The 17,165-nt window shown below is 47.2% G+C and overlaps 8 protein-coding genes across 8 annotated transcripts; 7 read left to right on the top strand and 1 right to left on the bottom strand.

Moving 5' to 3' along the window:
- Positions 1–459: 459 nt before the first annotated feature.
- Positions 460–819, top strand: MGYG_01800 (hypothetical protein; the record flags this gene model as incomplete). Its single annotated transcript, XM_003177688.1, has 2 exons — positions 460–541; positions 569–819. The coding sequence occupies 2 exons, from the start codon at positions 460–462 to the stop codon at positions 817–819; spliced, it is 333 nt and encodes a 110-aa protein (XP_003177736.1).
- A 664-nt stretch (positions 820–1,483) lies between these two features.
- MGYG_01799 (hypothetical protein) lies at positions 1,484–1,828 on the top strand (the record flags this gene model as incomplete). The annotated part of the gene is made up of 1 exon (XM_003177687.1): positions 1,484–1,828. The coding sequence occupies one exon, from the start codon at positions 1,484–1,486 to the stop codon at positions 1,826–1,828; it is 345 nt and encodes a 114-aa protein (XP_003177735.1).
- Positions 1,829–2,186: 358 nt separating this feature from the next.
- On the top strand, positions 2,187–3,185 carry MGYG_01798 (hypothetical protein; the record flags this gene model as incomplete). The annotated part of the gene is made up of 1 exon (XM_003177686.1): positions 2,187–3,185. The coding sequence occupies one exon, from the start codon at positions 2,187–2,189 to the stop codon at positions 3,183–3,185; it is 999 nt and encodes a 332-aa protein (XP_003177734.1).
- A 3,049-nt stretch (positions 3,186–6,234) lies between these two features.
- On the top strand, positions 6,235–9,962 carry MGYG_01796 (rho-type GTPase-activating protein 1; the record flags this gene model as incomplete). Its single annotated transcript, XM_003177685.1, has 6 exons — positions 6,235–6,315; positions 6,394–6,424; positions 6,475–6,996; positions 7,077–9,248; positions 9,311–9,406; positions 9,466–9,962. 6 exons carry the CDS (start codon positions 6,235–6,237, stop codon positions 9,960–9,962), a joined length of 3,399 nt encoding a protein of 1,132 aa, XP_003177733.1.
- A 769-nt stretch (positions 9,963–10,731) lies between these two features.
- Positions 10,732–12,240, bottom strand: MGYG_01795 (hypothetical protein; the record flags this gene model as incomplete). Its single annotated transcript, XM_003177684.1, has 4 exons — positions 10,732–10,880; positions 10,951–11,917; positions 11,979–12,085; positions 12,153–12,240. 4 exons carry the CDS (start codon positions 12,238–12,240, stop codon positions 10,732–10,734), a joined length of 1,311 nt encoding a protein of 436 aa, XP_003177732.1.
- A 479-nt stretch (positions 12,241–12,719) lies between these two features.
- MGYG_01794 (hypothetical protein) lies at positions 12,720–13,763 on the top strand (the record flags this gene model as incomplete). The annotated part of the gene is made up of 1 exon (XM_003177683.1): positions 12,720–13,763. The coding sequence occupies one exon, from the start codon at positions 12,720–12,722 to the stop codon at positions 13,761–13,763; it is 1,044 nt and encodes a 347-aa protein (XP_003177731.1).
- Positions 13,764–14,610: 847 nt separating this feature from the next.
- On the top strand, positions 14,611–15,542 carry MGYG_01793 (hypothetical protein; the record flags this gene model as incomplete). The annotated part of the gene is made up of 3 exons (XM_003177682.1): positions 14,611–14,913; positions 14,999–15,432; positions 15,494–15,542. The coding sequence occupies 3 exons, from the start codon at positions 14,611–14,613 to the stop codon at positions 15,540–15,542; spliced, it is 786 nt and encodes a 261-aa protein (XP_003177730.1).
- Positions 15,543–16,072: 530 nt separating this feature from the next.
- MGYG_01792 (ubiquitin/metalloprotease fusion protein) lies at positions 16,073–17,125 on the top strand (the record flags this gene model as incomplete). Its single annotated transcript, XM_003177681.1, has 1 exon — positions 16,073–17,125. One exon carries the CDS (start codon positions 16,073–16,075, stop codon positions 17,123–17,125), a length of 1,053 nt encoding a protein of 350 aa, XP_003177729.1.
- Positions 17,126–17,165: the final 40 nt, after the last annotated feature.

Below are 17,165 nucleotides of genomic sequence, written 5' to 3'. Positions count from 1 at the left end.
TATGCCTATCCTGAACGCCCGAAGAATAAACAGCTTCATGTAGCACTCTATTACCCTGCACGGGTTTTACCAAGGTTCATCAAGTATACCACAACATTGTTGTATTACTGATTCACCCCTATCGCCTTTGAGGTTGACCCAGTCAAAGCCAATAATGCCGCATGTGCACAGCCGTTAACTGCGGTCTACGAAAGTCCACTGGTGGATATGATATTAGGATCCCTAACTTTTAGATTGATCCATTACCTGGGGCGAAAGGGCCCAGGGGTTTTTCGTCTATGGAGTACAGAGTAACTGGGGTTCGATGAAGTCGGAAGAGAAAATGCGTTGAGAAGCGGCAACTGCTTCTTTGCCGTCAACCTTGGAACGAAGATGACCCTTCGGTGCCTCTCCCGCCTTCCCATGGTTTCCCAAGACTAGCTTGGAAGTGACTCACTCCTATGCCACAATGAGTAAATGATGGGACGGAAACCTGTGGCACAACAGGAGAAAAAACCTAATGCAAAGCCGCTAATTGAGGCTATTGATAACTTAGTGGCGAGTATCCCAATCGGTAAGTACTGGTCAGTCATCTGGAGAATATCTCCTCCCCACTCCCTCAAGAGACGCACCTTGAGCTCAGTGAAAGAAACGCCCAGGGCGTTCGGCCAACCAAGAAGTGGAGTGAAAGAGCTCGATCACTGGGGAGTTACGAGAGCTATGCTTTTATCCTCGCACATCACGCGTTTCGAAGCTTTCCCAGTGGAGCGAGTTGAAAGATTGGCTGATTTCAAGCTTCATGATTGGCTTTCTCGACTTATGGACATGTCTACCCGGTAACAGAGCGCAACAATGTCTCGACTTCAATCGTTCGTTCTGGTCATTCATTGGCAGGAGCGCGGAAAATTAGAGCAGCGGGACGTTTTCTGGTGTGCCCAAAGTATGACGGCTCTCCATGACTGAAGGTTAAGCAGAAAAAGGCTGGCATTACTTGCAGAGGTAGAAAGCAGGCTTGAAATGGCCTTGTACCACATCCATCATCGCGGCTCCCTTCATTATTTGCTATATAGAGAGCACAATATGGTATGTACTCCGTATGCATTTCAAGTTATGCACGAAAAACTGTGCAATAAACCTTGACAAAAATTATAGAGGAACTGCTCCATACTATGGCTCAGTGCGTCTACAAGGTATCGGTGAAGATGGACTTGTGGAACTGCCGAGCACATAATCCAGACGCAGGTACCCAAGCATCATCCAAGGAGTACTCCGTAAGGCGGGAGAAATCACACCCTTTGGCATGTCCATGTCTATCATCGAGCCCCTTGACCAACATCTCCTTTTTGATAGCCCATGTTGCCTGAGGTAACGATTCTCTCACACAAAGCCGGCCCGTCCATGGACCCAATAGCTTTTACCCCCTTTTGCCCCACAAACTCAATTTTTCCATAGATCGCAGATCGACAAAGCCACAATATTCTTTTGACCTCAGGTCGAAATGACGATGTCAACGGGTACAGAGAGACATCTCACAAGCTGTGATGAATGGGATACAGGCTTGAGTGATACCGTTGACTCCGTGGTTGGAGTGGAGTGTTATGCAGTCTACATACAAATCCATCACATCTACAGAGTACTACGTACCTGGGGATACAAGATCGGGTTCAGGTCAGCAGCCAGGCTTCCAGCTCTGGGATCAAAGGCCCCTCCGCAGAAACCAAGACGTCTCGGACTATTGATGTGGAAAGTGACAAGCGGAGTGGAGCAGATAGTGGAATCTTGCAGATATGACCATCAGAGTTCCGAAAGAATGTTGTGTGCCAATGCGGATCCATTATACGACGAATAGCACGGAAGGCAACAGTTATTCCTTTTACCTGGGCCTCACTGGGAGATGCGCCTCCAAAAGGAAACACGAGATGGTGCCTGGATCTGCAATGACGGGAGAGAGAAAAGGGTGACATCTCGAAAAGACGGTTGTACTGAGGAGGACAGAGAGCATAAAAGGACGCCAAATCCCTTCTGGAGGGCTGTTCTCTTTCTTTTCCCATCCAGCAACCAACTTGAGACAAAGTCATTCATTCATTCATTCCATCTCTTCCAGTCTCTTCAGTCATTCACCTTGCTGGTTCTCACTCCTTCCTTTCGAAACCACATTCCTTCGAATAAACTTCAAAATGCGTTTCTCCATCGTCTTCTCTGCCGTCATGGCCGGCTCTGCCATGGCCGCTCCCACCATCGTCGGTGGAGTTGGCAACAACGTCCCTGTTTCTAAGGGCGCTGTTGGAACTGTCAACAACGTTGCCCCAGGTGTCGCCAGCCGCGACCTCGTGAACGGAGCTACCGGCGGTGCTGTTGGTACCGTCAATGGCGTCGCTAGTGGAGCTGCCGGAATCCAAACCGGTGACGTTGTAAAGCGTGACGTCGTTAACAACGCTGTTGGCGGAACTGTTGGTGTTGCTGGTGTCGCTGTCAACCAAGCTGCTGGCGACGTCGTCCAGGGTGCTACTAAGCGTGATATCGCCGGCCAAGCTGTTGGTGGAGCTACCGGAATTACCAACGGTGCTGTTGCCGGAACTGTCGGAGGCACTGTTGGATCTGTTCTCAACGGAAAGCGTGATGTTGTCAACAACGCTGCTGGCGGAGTCCTCACGGTTGCCGGCAGCGCTGTTCAAGGCGCAGCTGGCAACACCGTCGACGGAGCTACCGGCGGTGCTATCAAGCGTGATGTTGTTGGTCAGGCTGCTACCGATGCCACTGGTGTTACCAGCGGTGCCGTCCAGAACACCGCCGGCCAAACCGCCGGCCAGGTTGTTGGCAGCGTTAAGCGCGATGTTGTTCCTAACTTGGGTGGTGTTACCGGTGTCGTTGGAACTGCCCAGGGCCTCGTTGGTGGTGCTACCGGAAACGTTGCTGGTGGAATCGTCAAGCGTGTCGAGGGTGTTAACAACATGGTTACCGGCAACGTTGATAGAACCGTTAGTGGAGCTGGCAGCATCACTGGCGCCAACCTTGCTGGACAGACTTTGACTGGTGCTACCGATATCGTTGGCGGAACCATGGGCCTTGCTCGAGGTGTGACCCAGCACCAGAAGCGCGTGCTTTCTGCCGTTGGAGGAGTTACTGGCACTGTCCAGCAGCTCGCTGGCGGTGTTGTTGGTGGTGCTACCGGCCCTGTTGGTGGTATCGCTGGCCGCCGAATCTAAATTTTAAGGACAAAGTTGTTGGCATGACAAATTTCTGTTGAATATTTCCGTGAGTGATTATGGCTTATCATATGTTTGATGCAACAAGTTACTGACCAGCTGCTTTTAGTGTTCCACCAGCGATTTGCCCATGCCACCAATGATTCCCAGTTGGAAGAGTCTGCGCTCGGAGACCGTGCTTAAAATAGACGAGGACGGCATGATATTTTGATGTTTTGTTTATACCATTTTCGAAGGGCCCTCTGGATTTTTGTTCTTTTTATCAGCCTCAGGGGTTCAGCTCATTACTCGCTTATTAATTCTTTCATTTTTTATCAATGACACGACTCATCTATTGTGTGCTTAACATTCTTGTACTTGTTTTTGGTCGTCGGGATCGTTTTTGGATATACAAAAAAATCGTTCTTGGTGTACATTTATTTATCTGGAAGTGGCAACGACACTGTTTTGTATTCTTATTAATTAGACCTCAGTTCAATTTCATGATTATATCAATACTTTCCAGTACTTCACTTGTCATTATTTATGCGCTCGGGGTATGTGGACATATGAAAAAGATGTTTACACGTCCTACGGAGTGAGAGTCCCCCTTAACGGAAAAAAGCTTGGGCAACGATCAGCAGGTGGTTATATCGACTTGCACAATTAGGAATACATTAAAATACACAGGGAGTTGCATTTGTTTCAATTGCGAGGAGGCTGGTATCAGAAGGTCTGATCGTCTCATCCGGGGTATCGCTCTGGACCATACAATAATGCGGAGAGAAGTATGGACAGGGAACCTAGCAGATCTCAATTGTGACTAGCCCCTGTCTATCCGGAACCTCAAAGCGCACACGAAGTACGAGTTAAGCCATCAGTATCATCCGAGAATGAGCAGACATTCCCTACGGAGTATAGGGCACCTGTATTTTGCCATGCCACGTGGGAAGTAGGTGACATATTAATACGAAGGAAGCAGCCGTGTTTGCTATGGATATATTGCACCGTCCTCAAAACTACTCCGTAGTTGAGCAGTTTGTCCAGGCTGTTTACCAGGCCCGAGCAAAGCAATCTCGGCTGGATGTTTGAGAGCCCCATGTCCCACCGCCGCATCGACGCCTGCTCGCACAGCTATTCATATCGCTCTGTCGTAACCATGCCGGGTGCTTGCGAAGTGGCGGACGCGAGCGTACTCGGTGGCTCAGGGGTTTGCTGGCCTGAGATGATGATGGTGCATGCATGCATGCATGCATTCTCCCTTAGTATCAACCTTTTCATGAGAAACTGGGTTTGACTGTGCGACAGTGACAGCCTCAGATACTACATCTTTCCATCACACACTCCTCTCTGCCCTCGCTGCCCTCGCTGCCCTCTCTGTCCTTCCACATCGCCTTCTTCCCCCTTTTTTTCTATGCACATTTCTTTTGATTATATAAGCGATGGTAAACAGTGGTAAATCAAATACTGTAATATTACATAAAAAGCACTTCATTTCCATAGTAAGTTATCAGTGAGTCTAAGTCGAGTCCTACTTAACACTCGTAATAATACAGTACGATACCAGATCCTGATCTTCGCTTTGGCCCAAAAGGGACAAATCAACGACCAACCTCGAACTTCACCAGAAAAAACAAGTCGCACTTCTTCAACGATCCAGCAGAAAGAGACAAGGGACAAGGGGCCTTCGGGTCGGCAAAAGAAGAGACAAGCAAGCAGCAATGCCGGGTTGCTAGCCAGTGTCGTCTCCCGCGCTCTCTTCTGCGCTCTCATCCTCCACGGTAGGCGCCTTCAGCCTTGTTTCTAGGGGGAGGGACTGCAGCTTGCATATCATCGGCCATCCAACTAATGCGGAATGGAGTACGAACAGGATTAAAGTAGCTCTATACTTACGTGTTCGCGGTAAAGTGCTGCTGCTGCGACCCCAGCCCTGATCCGCCGTCCACTACCACTCGCCGGGTTCGATTAATGATCATATTGGGTCTTATACGAGCGGAGACATATATGGAACATTGCCATCTATATGTTCACCATCCCTTATAAGACCAGCGGCCTCCGTACTGGGCATGTATATACACTTACAAGTCAAAAGGAGGAGTAGGTGAGTTTTCTGTTGGAGTCTTTTCTTTTTCCCCTTGCCTTTCTTTTCTTTTTTGCTGCCCCCTTTCAGGAGATTCTGGTGTGTTTCGCATCTTCTTGGTTCGCTGTGTTTTTTATTTTTACTCTTAGTTTTTTTTTTCTTCGCTTCGAGTCCATCCAAGACAGCTCGTATCCCTCCTCATCGCTCCCTCTCTCCCCAGCTGGCCCCCTGGTCTGCTTGTCTCTCCTGTTTGTTAGTTAGTTATATTGTGGCTGAATAGGCCGCCGTTGTTTGCGTCTCCATATTATTATTTTTAACACAGCTGCAACTCTTCACTGTTGACCGGAAAGGGTGGCTACTAATCTGTACACTTCAAACAACTCTGAACTATCTATCTACTCGGTACCACGGGTCATATTGCAGCCCTGCTGACTTTGGCCGCTGAGGAGCAATTAGGAAGCACAGCACCAGAATAGCCATACATAAGCTCCCTGAACCTCACACTGATACATTCGCCCATACTCCATACGGACAACCATCGACGTGGCCCTGCGACCTTGCCCCCGTCCCTGACATCGCATATTGATCGCCCTCCCCGCTCGCCGCCCTCCTTGCACCGAAATACTTGAGCATCCTTTTGCTTTTACTTTTGAATACACATACGCAGTCTGAATGGGGGCCGTTTAAGAACCAACTGTTGCCTCTCATTCGATAGAATATCGGTCTATGTTTGGGGCTACACCTTCGTTAGCAGTTTTGCGATAATATCTGAAACAAGTCACTGCCCGGATAATTCTCACCATCAAGGGGGATCAAAAGCTTGGACGTCCTGCTTTGCTCCTCAGATGCTTCGCATCACGGCCTCGATAGATCCGCCTACTCCCATTTTTGCCAGATCGGATAATTCCCCTTTTTCTCAACTCGAACCCTTGTCCTTGAAGAACTGAACGTACGGTTGGAATAACAGTTGAGTCGGACTTATTGTGAACGATGGATATGGATGCCTCAGCCTCTACTGAGTCGCCTGACGACCAAGATGACTTTCCCATTCATTGCAAAGGATGCGGCGAGGTATGATGCTGTCCATGGAGTTCTTCTTTGTTTCCCTTTTATCGTATGTTTTGCTAAGATATCTTCCGTCCATTCCAGATTCTTGAGGAAGGGAAGGCTTTCGAACTTGGTATGTGAATTCGATCCCTCAGCGACCAACTTTTGTTAACCATAAAATAGCCGGAAACCGATGGCACATAGACTGCTTCCGATGCCATACCTGTGGCGCCTACCTCGATTCCGATGTAAACCTCCTCATGGTTGGCGATGGTTCCCTGGTGTGTCGAAATTGTGCCTATAGCTGCAGTTCTTGCGGCTCCAAGATTGACGACGTCGCCATTGTAACCGGTGAACAAGCCTTTTGTGCTGGTTGCTTCAAATGCCGCAACTGCAAGAAAAAGATCGAGAATCTCCGCTATGCGCGAACCTCCCAGGGTATATTCTGTATGGATTGCCACGAATCGTTAATGTCGAGAAGAAGGAAACGGACAGCCCGGAATGCGGCGCAACGGCAAAAGCTCCCAGCTCCCAGCATGCATCTAGACAAATCACTTCCATCACTGCCCCCCTCTATGGTGGCGCCTGACAATAACGCTCCCCCGCCGTCATCTTCCGATATTTACTCCGATTCCACATCAGAACATCTCCCTCAGTCTAGACAAGAGGATGACCGGGCAGCCAGGTCATATTCTTCACATCAAGGTATGTTTGCAAATAACCCAGGAGTCCAGAACGGGAACTTTGACTTTGGACGGTTTGGCTAAAGCGTACATTTCTTCTAGATAATAACCAGCTTCTCCCTTCGAGTACTTATAATAGCAACCGCCAATCAGTAGCAACCCACCGGTCAGATGGCTCTGGCGGTGGTGAAGAGTTCCTTATACCTGTTGCTTTTGACCCTACCCCTTCCGAGCATACTTCTCCACACTTGGGTTCTCCGCACTCTTCCATGACCCCGAGCGATGGGCCAAAGGATTATTTTAGCCGGGTTGGCTCCAACGCTCTGGGAATCTCAGCAGACGGGTCATCCGTGTTATCGCCAACCCACATTGCATATCAGGATAAGCGCCAAATGAACCCCAATTCACAACAGTGGATTCAGGAAACTATCACTCCGCCTCAATCTCAAACTACAAATAATGCTGTTCAACGGACTGGGTCACACAGTGCTCGAACTAGTATAAACATAGATAGTTCCAGATTATCTCAGGAAGGGTCAAGAAGTAAGGATCAAGCCACTTCTGGTGGTAGCATCCACCTCACCCCGGGTGAAAGGTCATCTAATCGTCATTCTGTCCCAGGAAAGGAAGCCTTTACCTCCCAATCATCCAGCTTTAACCCAAGGAAGAAGCCATTCAACGAGCAATCCAACCCTGGCACAATTTCCTCCTCCTCCAACCAGTTGCAATACCCGCCCAAGAGAGGAGACTCCCTGGAGAGCAGCAAGTTGCATCATAACATCCAAAGGAAAGACGTATCACAATCCGCACAGGACCATGCGGAGAAGCCGGAAGGCACTGTCAGATCCTCAACCAGTTCCGACTATGCATCGGTAGCTTCGAAAGCCATTGAAAGTACTCCGCCAACTCACTCCAATGCTGCTACTTCTGCTTCTGCTGCCGTATCACCGTCCCATACCAGGTCTGCATCTGGAGGGGTAGGTGGTTATGCTTTACCACCGGACTCCCAGCGTCAAGCGTCATCTGGTTCCTCTCCAGGTCTTCTACGTTATAGTGCGGTTGGAGACTTCTCTCTAGACGAAGATATGGCACGAATTCTTGGGGATGACCCGCAAGCCCAGGATTCGTTCCTACGTAAAGTGTCAAATTCTGTTCGACACGGTAGAAGCTTCAGTGACAAAGGCTCACGGCTATCCCGAGACAGCAAATGGCCTGCTAAATCTCCTCTTGAGACAGGGAGCTCTGGGAATGATATTAGTAGCCCAACTTCCAGCGGCGTCGACTCCAAGGACGAACTAACGTGGCTCAAAAATGAACTAAAACGGGAACGTCAGAAGGTCATTGAAAAGGATCAAAAGATTTTGGAGTTAGAGACCTCGCTTAATGCTACTGTAAATATTAAGCAGGTCAATACAGAGTTACGGGAGAAGAGATCTACTATGATCTTCTTGGATGCTCAAAAGGAGATTATCCTCCGGGAGCTGGAAGTATGGAAGGAACACATTACAGCTGAGAAGAAAAATAATAAGCCGCTTGACCTGGGAAAGATGAGCAATTCGGTTCTCCGAGACCTTGCAGAATCTCTGGAAAATTTGAAAAATACCTTCGCCCCGCAGATCGAAGATTTGATCCAGAAACGCAATGATCTGGTTGAAGAATTATCTAATCTAGGGAAGATGAAAGACAAGAGCTTCCAGGAATTCGAACAATTGTCACTGAAGAATGCCCAGTTGGCAGAATTAAACAACCAGCTGGTCCATCAGATTCAAGAGCTATACAAGGCAAACTCTAATACATCTAGCGGCAGTAGTCGACAGCCTCCTAATGGGCTAGGAATATATTCTCACCAAAAGGACAAACCAAGCACGTCCTTGGAGGCACGCTCAACCCCCTATGAGGCGGTAACTTCCAGTTCCAACGTTACAGTGCCGGAAGAAGCCGAGCCAGCTACGGTCATTCAAGGCCCTCATGTTGTGAATATCCGCAAAGGACAACCCAAGAAATTCACCTGGAAAAAGGGCCAGAACGTTGCAAAGGGAGTTACAAAGGGCCTCAAGGGGGCATTCTTATATCAACGAGATGGCCAGCTTAATGACAATTCTTCGTTTGTCTCTACCCCACAACACGAAAATAACGGTTCAGCTATGCCGCGTTCTCAAACACAAGACCCCTCCCGGCAAGGGTTCGGATTTTTTGGAAGCAACCAGAAGACCAAACCCACTCCGTGGAGAGGGCAGTCTAATGGAAGCTCACCGGGTTTGGATACGCCAACGAGTATGTTGATAACACTCCATTTCTCACTGTTTACTTTACCGACCAGAACTAACATTCTATAGGTCTCTTTGGTGGCGAGCTAGAACAACGTTTGGAGATTGAGAAGGCTGTCATACCTAGTGTCGTTACTCGTTGTATCGAAGAAGTCGAACTTCGAGGTAAGGACACTGCTATTGACCAACTATTATTTAAGCGTTTGCTAACCTATACCCCGCAGGAATGGATGTTGAAGGAATCTACCGAAAATCTGGAGGCAGCTCTCAGGTCCAGGCTATCCGTGAAGGTTTCGAGCGTTCTCGCGATTACGATATATCGGATCCTGACCTTGATATCAATGCCATCACTTCTACCCTCAAACAGTATTTCCGAATGCTCCCAACCCCCTTGGTTACATACCCAGTGTATGATATCCTTATCGAAGCAACAGATGTGACGCCTGTCTCAGCGAGAGTTGAGATAATTCAACAGGCCCTTCAGGAACTTCCTCGCGTGCACAGGGACGTTCTAGAATTCCTCGTCTTCCACTTGAAGCGCGTCGTCGATCGCGAGAAGGAAAATCTTATGACCAGTCTCAATATTGCGGTTGTTTTTGCGCCTACTATCTTACGCCCCGAGAGCTTAAGTCGTGAAATGACAGATGTCCAGAAGAAAAACGAAACGATTCAGTTCATGGTAGAGAACTGTCAGGACATATTCATGGGTATTGAGGAGTGAAAATGTCGCTTACATCGAAAGCAGGCTGGAATTCCAGAAACCCAAGGCTCAAAATTTAACCTCTGTTGACAAACCTTTGTTTTCTTGGAAAATAAAACGGCCACAGAGGCTACTTTTGCATTACGTTGTTCTATTTCCTAACATGGCTATATCTTTGCTCATTTCGCAGCCCGTTCCCTATTCTCAATTCAAAAATTTCGCCTGTCTGCTTATTCGACAATGGCTACAGAGCGCCACTCATCCCTCTATTCACTCTCCCACCAATCCCCCTACCTCGTCTTTTTCTATATCATCAATTTTGAAAGGGAGAAAATGGAAAGAAGCAAGGGGATTGAAATACGAGTTGGAAATCATACCAACGTTCTGCTGGCCCAGACTGGAATGTGATTTTTACCTTCCCCTTCTCTAATATCATTTATTTAGCTCCCCCTAATGTCTTTTTTACAGTTGTGATGATTTACATGTTCTTGCGCTTATTCGTGTGTCATTTTTGTCACTTGTTGCGTCACCCCTTTTTGCGCACTCCTTGTTTATGGTTTCCTATCCAAATACCCTTTTAACTCATTACCGGTTATCTAGTCGCTAGCAAATTAATAGCAAGCAAGAATGATTATGATAGTAGATATACCGTGTCTTATTACTCCGTGGACGTTACATACTTGCGTGGTGAAAGTGGGTTAACTAGCAGTTTATCAGCGTTATGGCTACGCTTTGACCTATTACATCAGGCTATATGGACTGAAAACCACATTATCATTTATGATTTAGATCAAAACGTCTCATCATCTAGGCCAGAGCGGCGAACAATGCTTGGGCTGCTGTTAGGGTCGTCATAAATATCGTCCAGGTCATCAGTCAGTTCGCTCGCACCAGCAGTGTAGAGTAAATCTGAGACAATACGTTTTGATGCTTCTTTCGCTGTGGGTTGGTAGCATATGTGAGCATGATCCCATAGCTATAAGGAAGCCGAGAGTTGAGTGGAACATACCAGGAGTTTTCATTAGTCGACTCTGTGGCACATGAAACTGCATGGTCTTTGGTGGGCTAAAGTCAACGAGTGCCGAGTCATCTTCATCATCGTCATCCACAAATCCACCTTTCTTGATTTCTTCATCACTGTCCCACTGGTTTGGGCCTCCATTGAATTTATTTGAAGGTGTTGCTAGTACGCTAACACCAGGAGTTCTGGTCTTGCTGTTATTGCGCTTGATTGCACTTCGTCGAATCATAGGCGAGTCGAACAGCTCTGTGTGCAGTTTGGGCGCCTCTGGTTCTGGACTTGAAAGAGGGGAGTCATCCAACTTATACCGGGAAGTAGGTAAAGTAGTGACGTTGAATTTATTACCCGCCTTAGTGGTAGTGAATTTCCGTGAGCTGGTCAATGGAGTTGCCTGAACACGATATGTTTTATCTAGTACCTGGTGCATAAGAGGGTCGGCCTTCTCCCCCTTAAGAGCCGTAGATAGTGTAAACTTAGATGTAGGATTGAACACAGTAGATGAGGAAGTATCGGGTGTCACAATATCGTTGTAACCAGACTGGTTTCCTTTCCTGGGAGTCCTTGGGCCTGGATCACAGAGCTGGAGGGGTGATTCGATAGCGGGCAAATCATCTTCATGTTGGTCAAATGTTGAAGAGTATTCCATTTGCGGAGTTGTAGTGCTATCGTCGGCCATGGCACGAGAAGGTATGCTTCTTGCACGCGGAGTGCTGTGTGAAGGGGATAGCGAAAGAGTCGAAAGGTCAGGGTCGTCTTCATCCTTAATTTTATGGTTTATTGATATATGCTCTGAGGAGGGTGAAGCATATGATTCGGATTCTTCCTGGTACGTTGAATCAACTGTAGCGGTTGTATCGGCATTTATAGTAGTGTCCTGTCCATCATTATTTGGCGGTTGTTCCTCGTAGCCAGACAAGGAAACGTTGGCGCTTGCTTCAAAAAATTGTTTCCAGAACTATTTCGTTTATTAGACGAAATGCGTTGAGCGTACGTGTTGGGGTATACCGCGACTATACCTTTGAAGCCTCCCACACGTCTTTAGAATTTTCTGCGTATTGTTCAACTATTGGTATAATGCTAGATGTAACGATCCGGTGGGCTCTATTAAAATTGGAATCGATTTCTGTATTTCAATAGACATAGCACATTAGCGATAGCTGTGCCATATATTGAGCCGTGAAGCCACTCACCTTGCAATGTCAGGGTGATGGACTGTTCAAGCTTCTCTAGCTCCTCCGTAAGAGTGAGATTGCGCTGTACTGCCGGGGGATGGGACATTCTGTCGGAGAGAGACGCTGGGCTGGTTGAGCTGGTTGTTTACTTGTTGACGATCGCGCGTCAAGGACCAAAAAACGTTGTAGATAATGTTAAGGGGGTTGGATTTAGAGTTTAGCGTCTAGGGCGAGCGATAAGGGCTTATCTAATCGTGACATAAGCCGGCTTCGTTATCGGAAATGACGACGGACTGCGAAGGCGAAGGCGAGCGAGGGCAAGGCAACACCATTCCACAGCCACTGGAGCCCGTATTTTGTTCATGCGAGTGACTGGTGAGATCAGGCTCTGAACATATTGGACGGTTGCATTTCGGCTTTCCCACGCCTTTTTCTCAATAAGGAAGAGAGCATCGAGCAGCCTGATATATAACTGCTCCTGTCACACTCAATACCGCCCCTCAAGGCGCCAATATGGCAGCCCCTTTGGCAAAAGGTTAGCATTTAAGGATGATCACCCCTTGAGAACGTTTCCCGTCACTATAGATGGTTATAGATGATATATGGAAGAATATAGTAACACAAAATCTGGATTTAGGCATCGTGATAACTGTCACAGTTATCGTTGCAGCAGGAATTGCAGCTTATGAGAGTCCCGAGATCCAAAGATGGCTTGACACCTCTCGACGAAAGATAGCCCTCGCTTTACATAGCCTTGGAGACGGCATTAGTCCAGATAAACAGCGTACAGCTAACAAAGATGACATATCCATGGTGGAGGCTACTGGAACAGAAGCAGAAGCAAGAAGACAGAAGGCAAGGGAAGACATTATGAGACGTCATGCTCTACTAACAGCAAAAAGACGCACCGCTTCAGAGGGTAGCATGAACAGTTTTGATAAGCTTGTGGATAGCGAAGGGCGGCTAAAGGACACTACAGTCTTTGATAAAGAGCCCGAGAACACAGTCTCCAAGTCTTCAGGCATCGAACTGCCTGATTTGTCCCGGGTGGTGCCTGTGAACGTACAACAAGGAGATACAAACGCTACTTCTCATTCGGTGTCCATGGTTATCCCAGACATTGATCCAGACCAACGCCGTGCTCTTATTGAGAAATTGCAGTTGAATACATCTTTTGCGTCCACGCTGGACTCGGAAACATCCTCCCACCATCCATCCGAGTCTCTAGTGAATTTAACCCCAACTTCCGAATTCCCTGATGCGGATTTCCAGGCTTCTATTCACATAAGCGAACCAGGTATACCCGCTCAGGGAGGCTCTCCTTCAGCATCACATACGGAAGACGGAGAGCCGGATTTCTACTATGCTCACCCTGATCATCATAACCAAGCGATTTCCCAGGCTGGCGGAGTAATTTTTGATGCTGACGGCAGTCATACCCCAGTCACTCAGCCATCACCTGCACCTTCGATTGCTTCTAGCCTCAGCCACATCAACAACGACCCCTTTGAATCTGTCTCGGACGACTCGATTAGTGATATTGTTCGATCGCGAGATGGAGTTTACACACCTGTCAGCTGGTCTGAAGTTGGGAGTGTTACTAGTAGCAATGATGGAGGTCATGCATGAACAGCATATTTGTTTAAAAAAGGATATGGACCAACAAGACATATCATTTATTTTTATTTCCCTTTTCAATCCCGCGTGCATGGAAGACTCGGGATTTTTCAAACTCGTGTCAACTGTCCCTTTTTGTTGATTTCAACATATTCGGTGTCCTGGATTTAACAGGCGCAACACTATAGGATCAGTCTTTATATTTTTCGTTGGAGTTCAGGAACTACTGGTTTGGGAGGATTTTGACCATATCTTTCATCTTATCAATCATAGTGTTCATTAATAGCATCAGCCTAGCCCAAGTTTTATTTATTACCACATACCAATGGTTTTTTTCAATACAAAATTTATCTTATTGAATTCCCGCCTGCTGTCTCATTCGAAAAAGAAAGTGATCGCGGAGCTACATATATGCCGAGGAATATAAATGCCCAGAAGCTTTAAATAACCACATACGTCAGTGACCAAGATTGTCTCACTCCGTAATCAAGCTTGTAATAGAAGCTACAGCTTTGAGTTGTGCTGAACCATGGGCTAAGAGCAGCTTATATAGGCTCAGTGGCAGTAGGGACAGCACGCGACCACATAAACCATTGCTGCTGACGGTATGGAAAGACAAAGCACATACGGCAGACTCTATTCTCTAGCAAATATATTGTTATTCACTGCTTGTGTATAATATCGATAGGGGCCGGTACCCAAAGCCATTATTAATTGAAGACAGTCAATACTCCGTACAACCATCCTTGGGAGCAGCCCAAGGAATCAATTTGGGTGGCACTACTTAGGTCATTCGGCAGCAAGTGCCTGTTTGAGAAGCCAAAGTGTGACAGCGCAGGCGGGTATTTGCTATGTGAAAATGAAGACCTTCAGAGCGTTCATGTTTCTAATGTCGTTCTTTATGACCTATGCTACCATGGCTGTTTCAAAATCCAGCTCCGGACCGGTGAAAGGGAGACTGGGTAAATATTTCAATGAGCCTGGAATGGATGACAGCCTTCGTCATTATGATATCAGGTTCTTTAATGGGGTGGTGAAGTCTGCGGACCGAGTGGAGATCTTGACAGATATGATTCGAGCATATCTACAGTTTTTCCGGGAAAATGGGTTGGAGACCTGGATAGCTCATGGGACACTCCTAGGCTGGTGGTGGAATGGAAAGGTAAGACCTATATCCAGTGCAAATTGTTGTGTTTATATGGGTTGGATCTTCCGTAGTAGAGGCTGACTTACCTGGATGTTGATAGATGCTTCCTTGGGACTGGGACCTAGACACGCAGGTCAGCTCTGACACCCTTATATACCTTGGCGAATATCTAAACCAAACGGTCTACAATTATACTGGTATCAAGTCAGACAACAGGAGGAAACGTCAATACCTGCTCGATGTCAACCCGGCCTCATGGGACCGGCACCGTGGTGACGGCCAAAACGTCATTGATGCTCGATGGACTGATATTTCAAGTGGCATCTTCACTGATATCACAGGAATCAGCGAGCTTAATGATACAGAGGCAGGAGTACTAAGTGACAAAAACTTCCACCAGTACCGAAATGCGGACATTTATCCTCTGCGTCAAAGCACTTGTGAAGGGGTCTCTGCAAGCGTTCCATTTAACTATATCGATATCCTTGCCACCGAGTATGGCAATGCTTCTCTCTGGAGAGTTACATACGAGAAGTAAGTTGGTGCCTTTAGCAGGTTGATGGTTAACAGACGGGTGCTGACCTGCCATACACAGCCATTCCTGGAGCGATGTATTGCAAGAATGGATTCCATTTTCTTCCTAGATTGACCGAAGAGCCATCCAGCAAAGGCATTAAATAGCCAAGGCCTGGGAACGAGGTTTTGTAAACCCACTAAGCTCTTTGGTGTATTTCAAGTGGTACGGCTTAATGATGGTGGTATTTTAGCGACGTTGATATATCTCGTAGTCTGGAATAGTGGAATACATTGATTTTATCGGTACCAGGCCTAATATCCTGTACACCGTACACCGTACAGTTCTTCTTTTCCAGTGTATATTCAGTCGTTCGTTCATTGGAATATCGATGGATCTTTACCCTGACTTTGGCTAAAAATAACAAGGTTTAGCTTTGAGCCTCGGCAACCCTTAAGTCCACCTTAAAACCGATATATGATTACTAAGCCAGGCACTCAACGGAACGACCACCAAACTTCGATATCTTTCTACAAACGAAAGCCGACAAAGCGTTAGGATGAGACGAATCATCCGTATATAGTTGATATATTGATTGCGGGACAGCAGTTATCTGCAACACTTAGGCTTATTATAAGACATCCATCCAACTAATCGATAATGGACTTCAGTGATACGCAAAGCCGCTCAGACGAGCAAGGCAACATCAACATAACAGTGCACCATCAAAACAACGCTCACTCCATATCGTTGCCATACGGCTCGACGCTTCAAGATCTTTCAGATGTACTTTCAGAGAAATTATCCATTCCATCGCAGAATCAAAAGCTACTTATCTCACCGAAACCAGGGCTACAGAAGCCTCCGTTTCATCCAACGTCGTTATCCTCCTTACCCTTAGACTCCCCTCGAGCGAAGATAACACTTCTGGGTAGTACCAGCAGGGAAATAGAGTCCCTAAAGCGACCTGTGTCTTCATCTCCGGTCCGGAAATCAATAATAAAACCTGCGAAACCATCTACACGCTCGACACAACCGTCTTCTTCCTCCCATTATACGTTCCATAAGCTACTTCCACTTCCCTACCTACCCAACCCCGAACGCAGCTATAATTTCCTTGCGCGTCTACGAGATGACCCTGGAATCCGCACGGCGATGGCTCGCCATCGATTCTCGATACCTTTACTTACTGAAATGGACCCGGCACAGCATACGACGATGTCATCTCGTACGCTTGGTCTGAACCGGAATAAAGGGGAGGTTATTGAACTTCGCCTTCGAACGGATGCATATGACGGCTATAGAGATTATAGGACCATACGAAAGACACTTTGTCATGAACTTGCACATTGCGAGTTTAGTGATCATGACCGAGATTTCTGGAACTTGACGGGACAGATTGAGAAGGAAGTAGAAAGAGCGGATTATTGGGGGAATAAGGGCCGAAGCGTTAGTGATCAAGAATTTTATAATCCCGTTGACTGGGAAGATATGAATGCTCAGGGGGTCGTGGACCACGGCGGTTGGACTGGAGGTGAGTTTGTCCTTGGTGGTTTATCTGGGGAGTCGAGTGAGACGCCCTCGACAAGTTCTCAAAAGGGTCTGAGTAGAAGAGAGATTCTGGCCAACGCCGCCGAGGCTCGAATGGCGAAGATGAAGTCTCCGGATCACTCTGAAGATAATTCCGACAATAGGGACGCAGGAAATCCCTAATAAATATAATTTATAATATCCATATTGTTGGAGCGTGATT

This window comes from Nannizzia gypsea, genomic scaffold (genome assembly GCF_000150975.2).
Source record: "Nannizzia gypsea CBS 118893 supercont1.1 genomic scaffold, whole genome shotgun sequence".
Classification (NCBI taxonomy): Eukaryota; Fungi; Ascomycota; class Eurotiomycetes; order Onygenales; family Arthrodermataceae; genus Nannizzia; species Nannizzia gypsea.
This window is presented reverse-complemented; position numbering and strand designations above follow the sequence as displayed.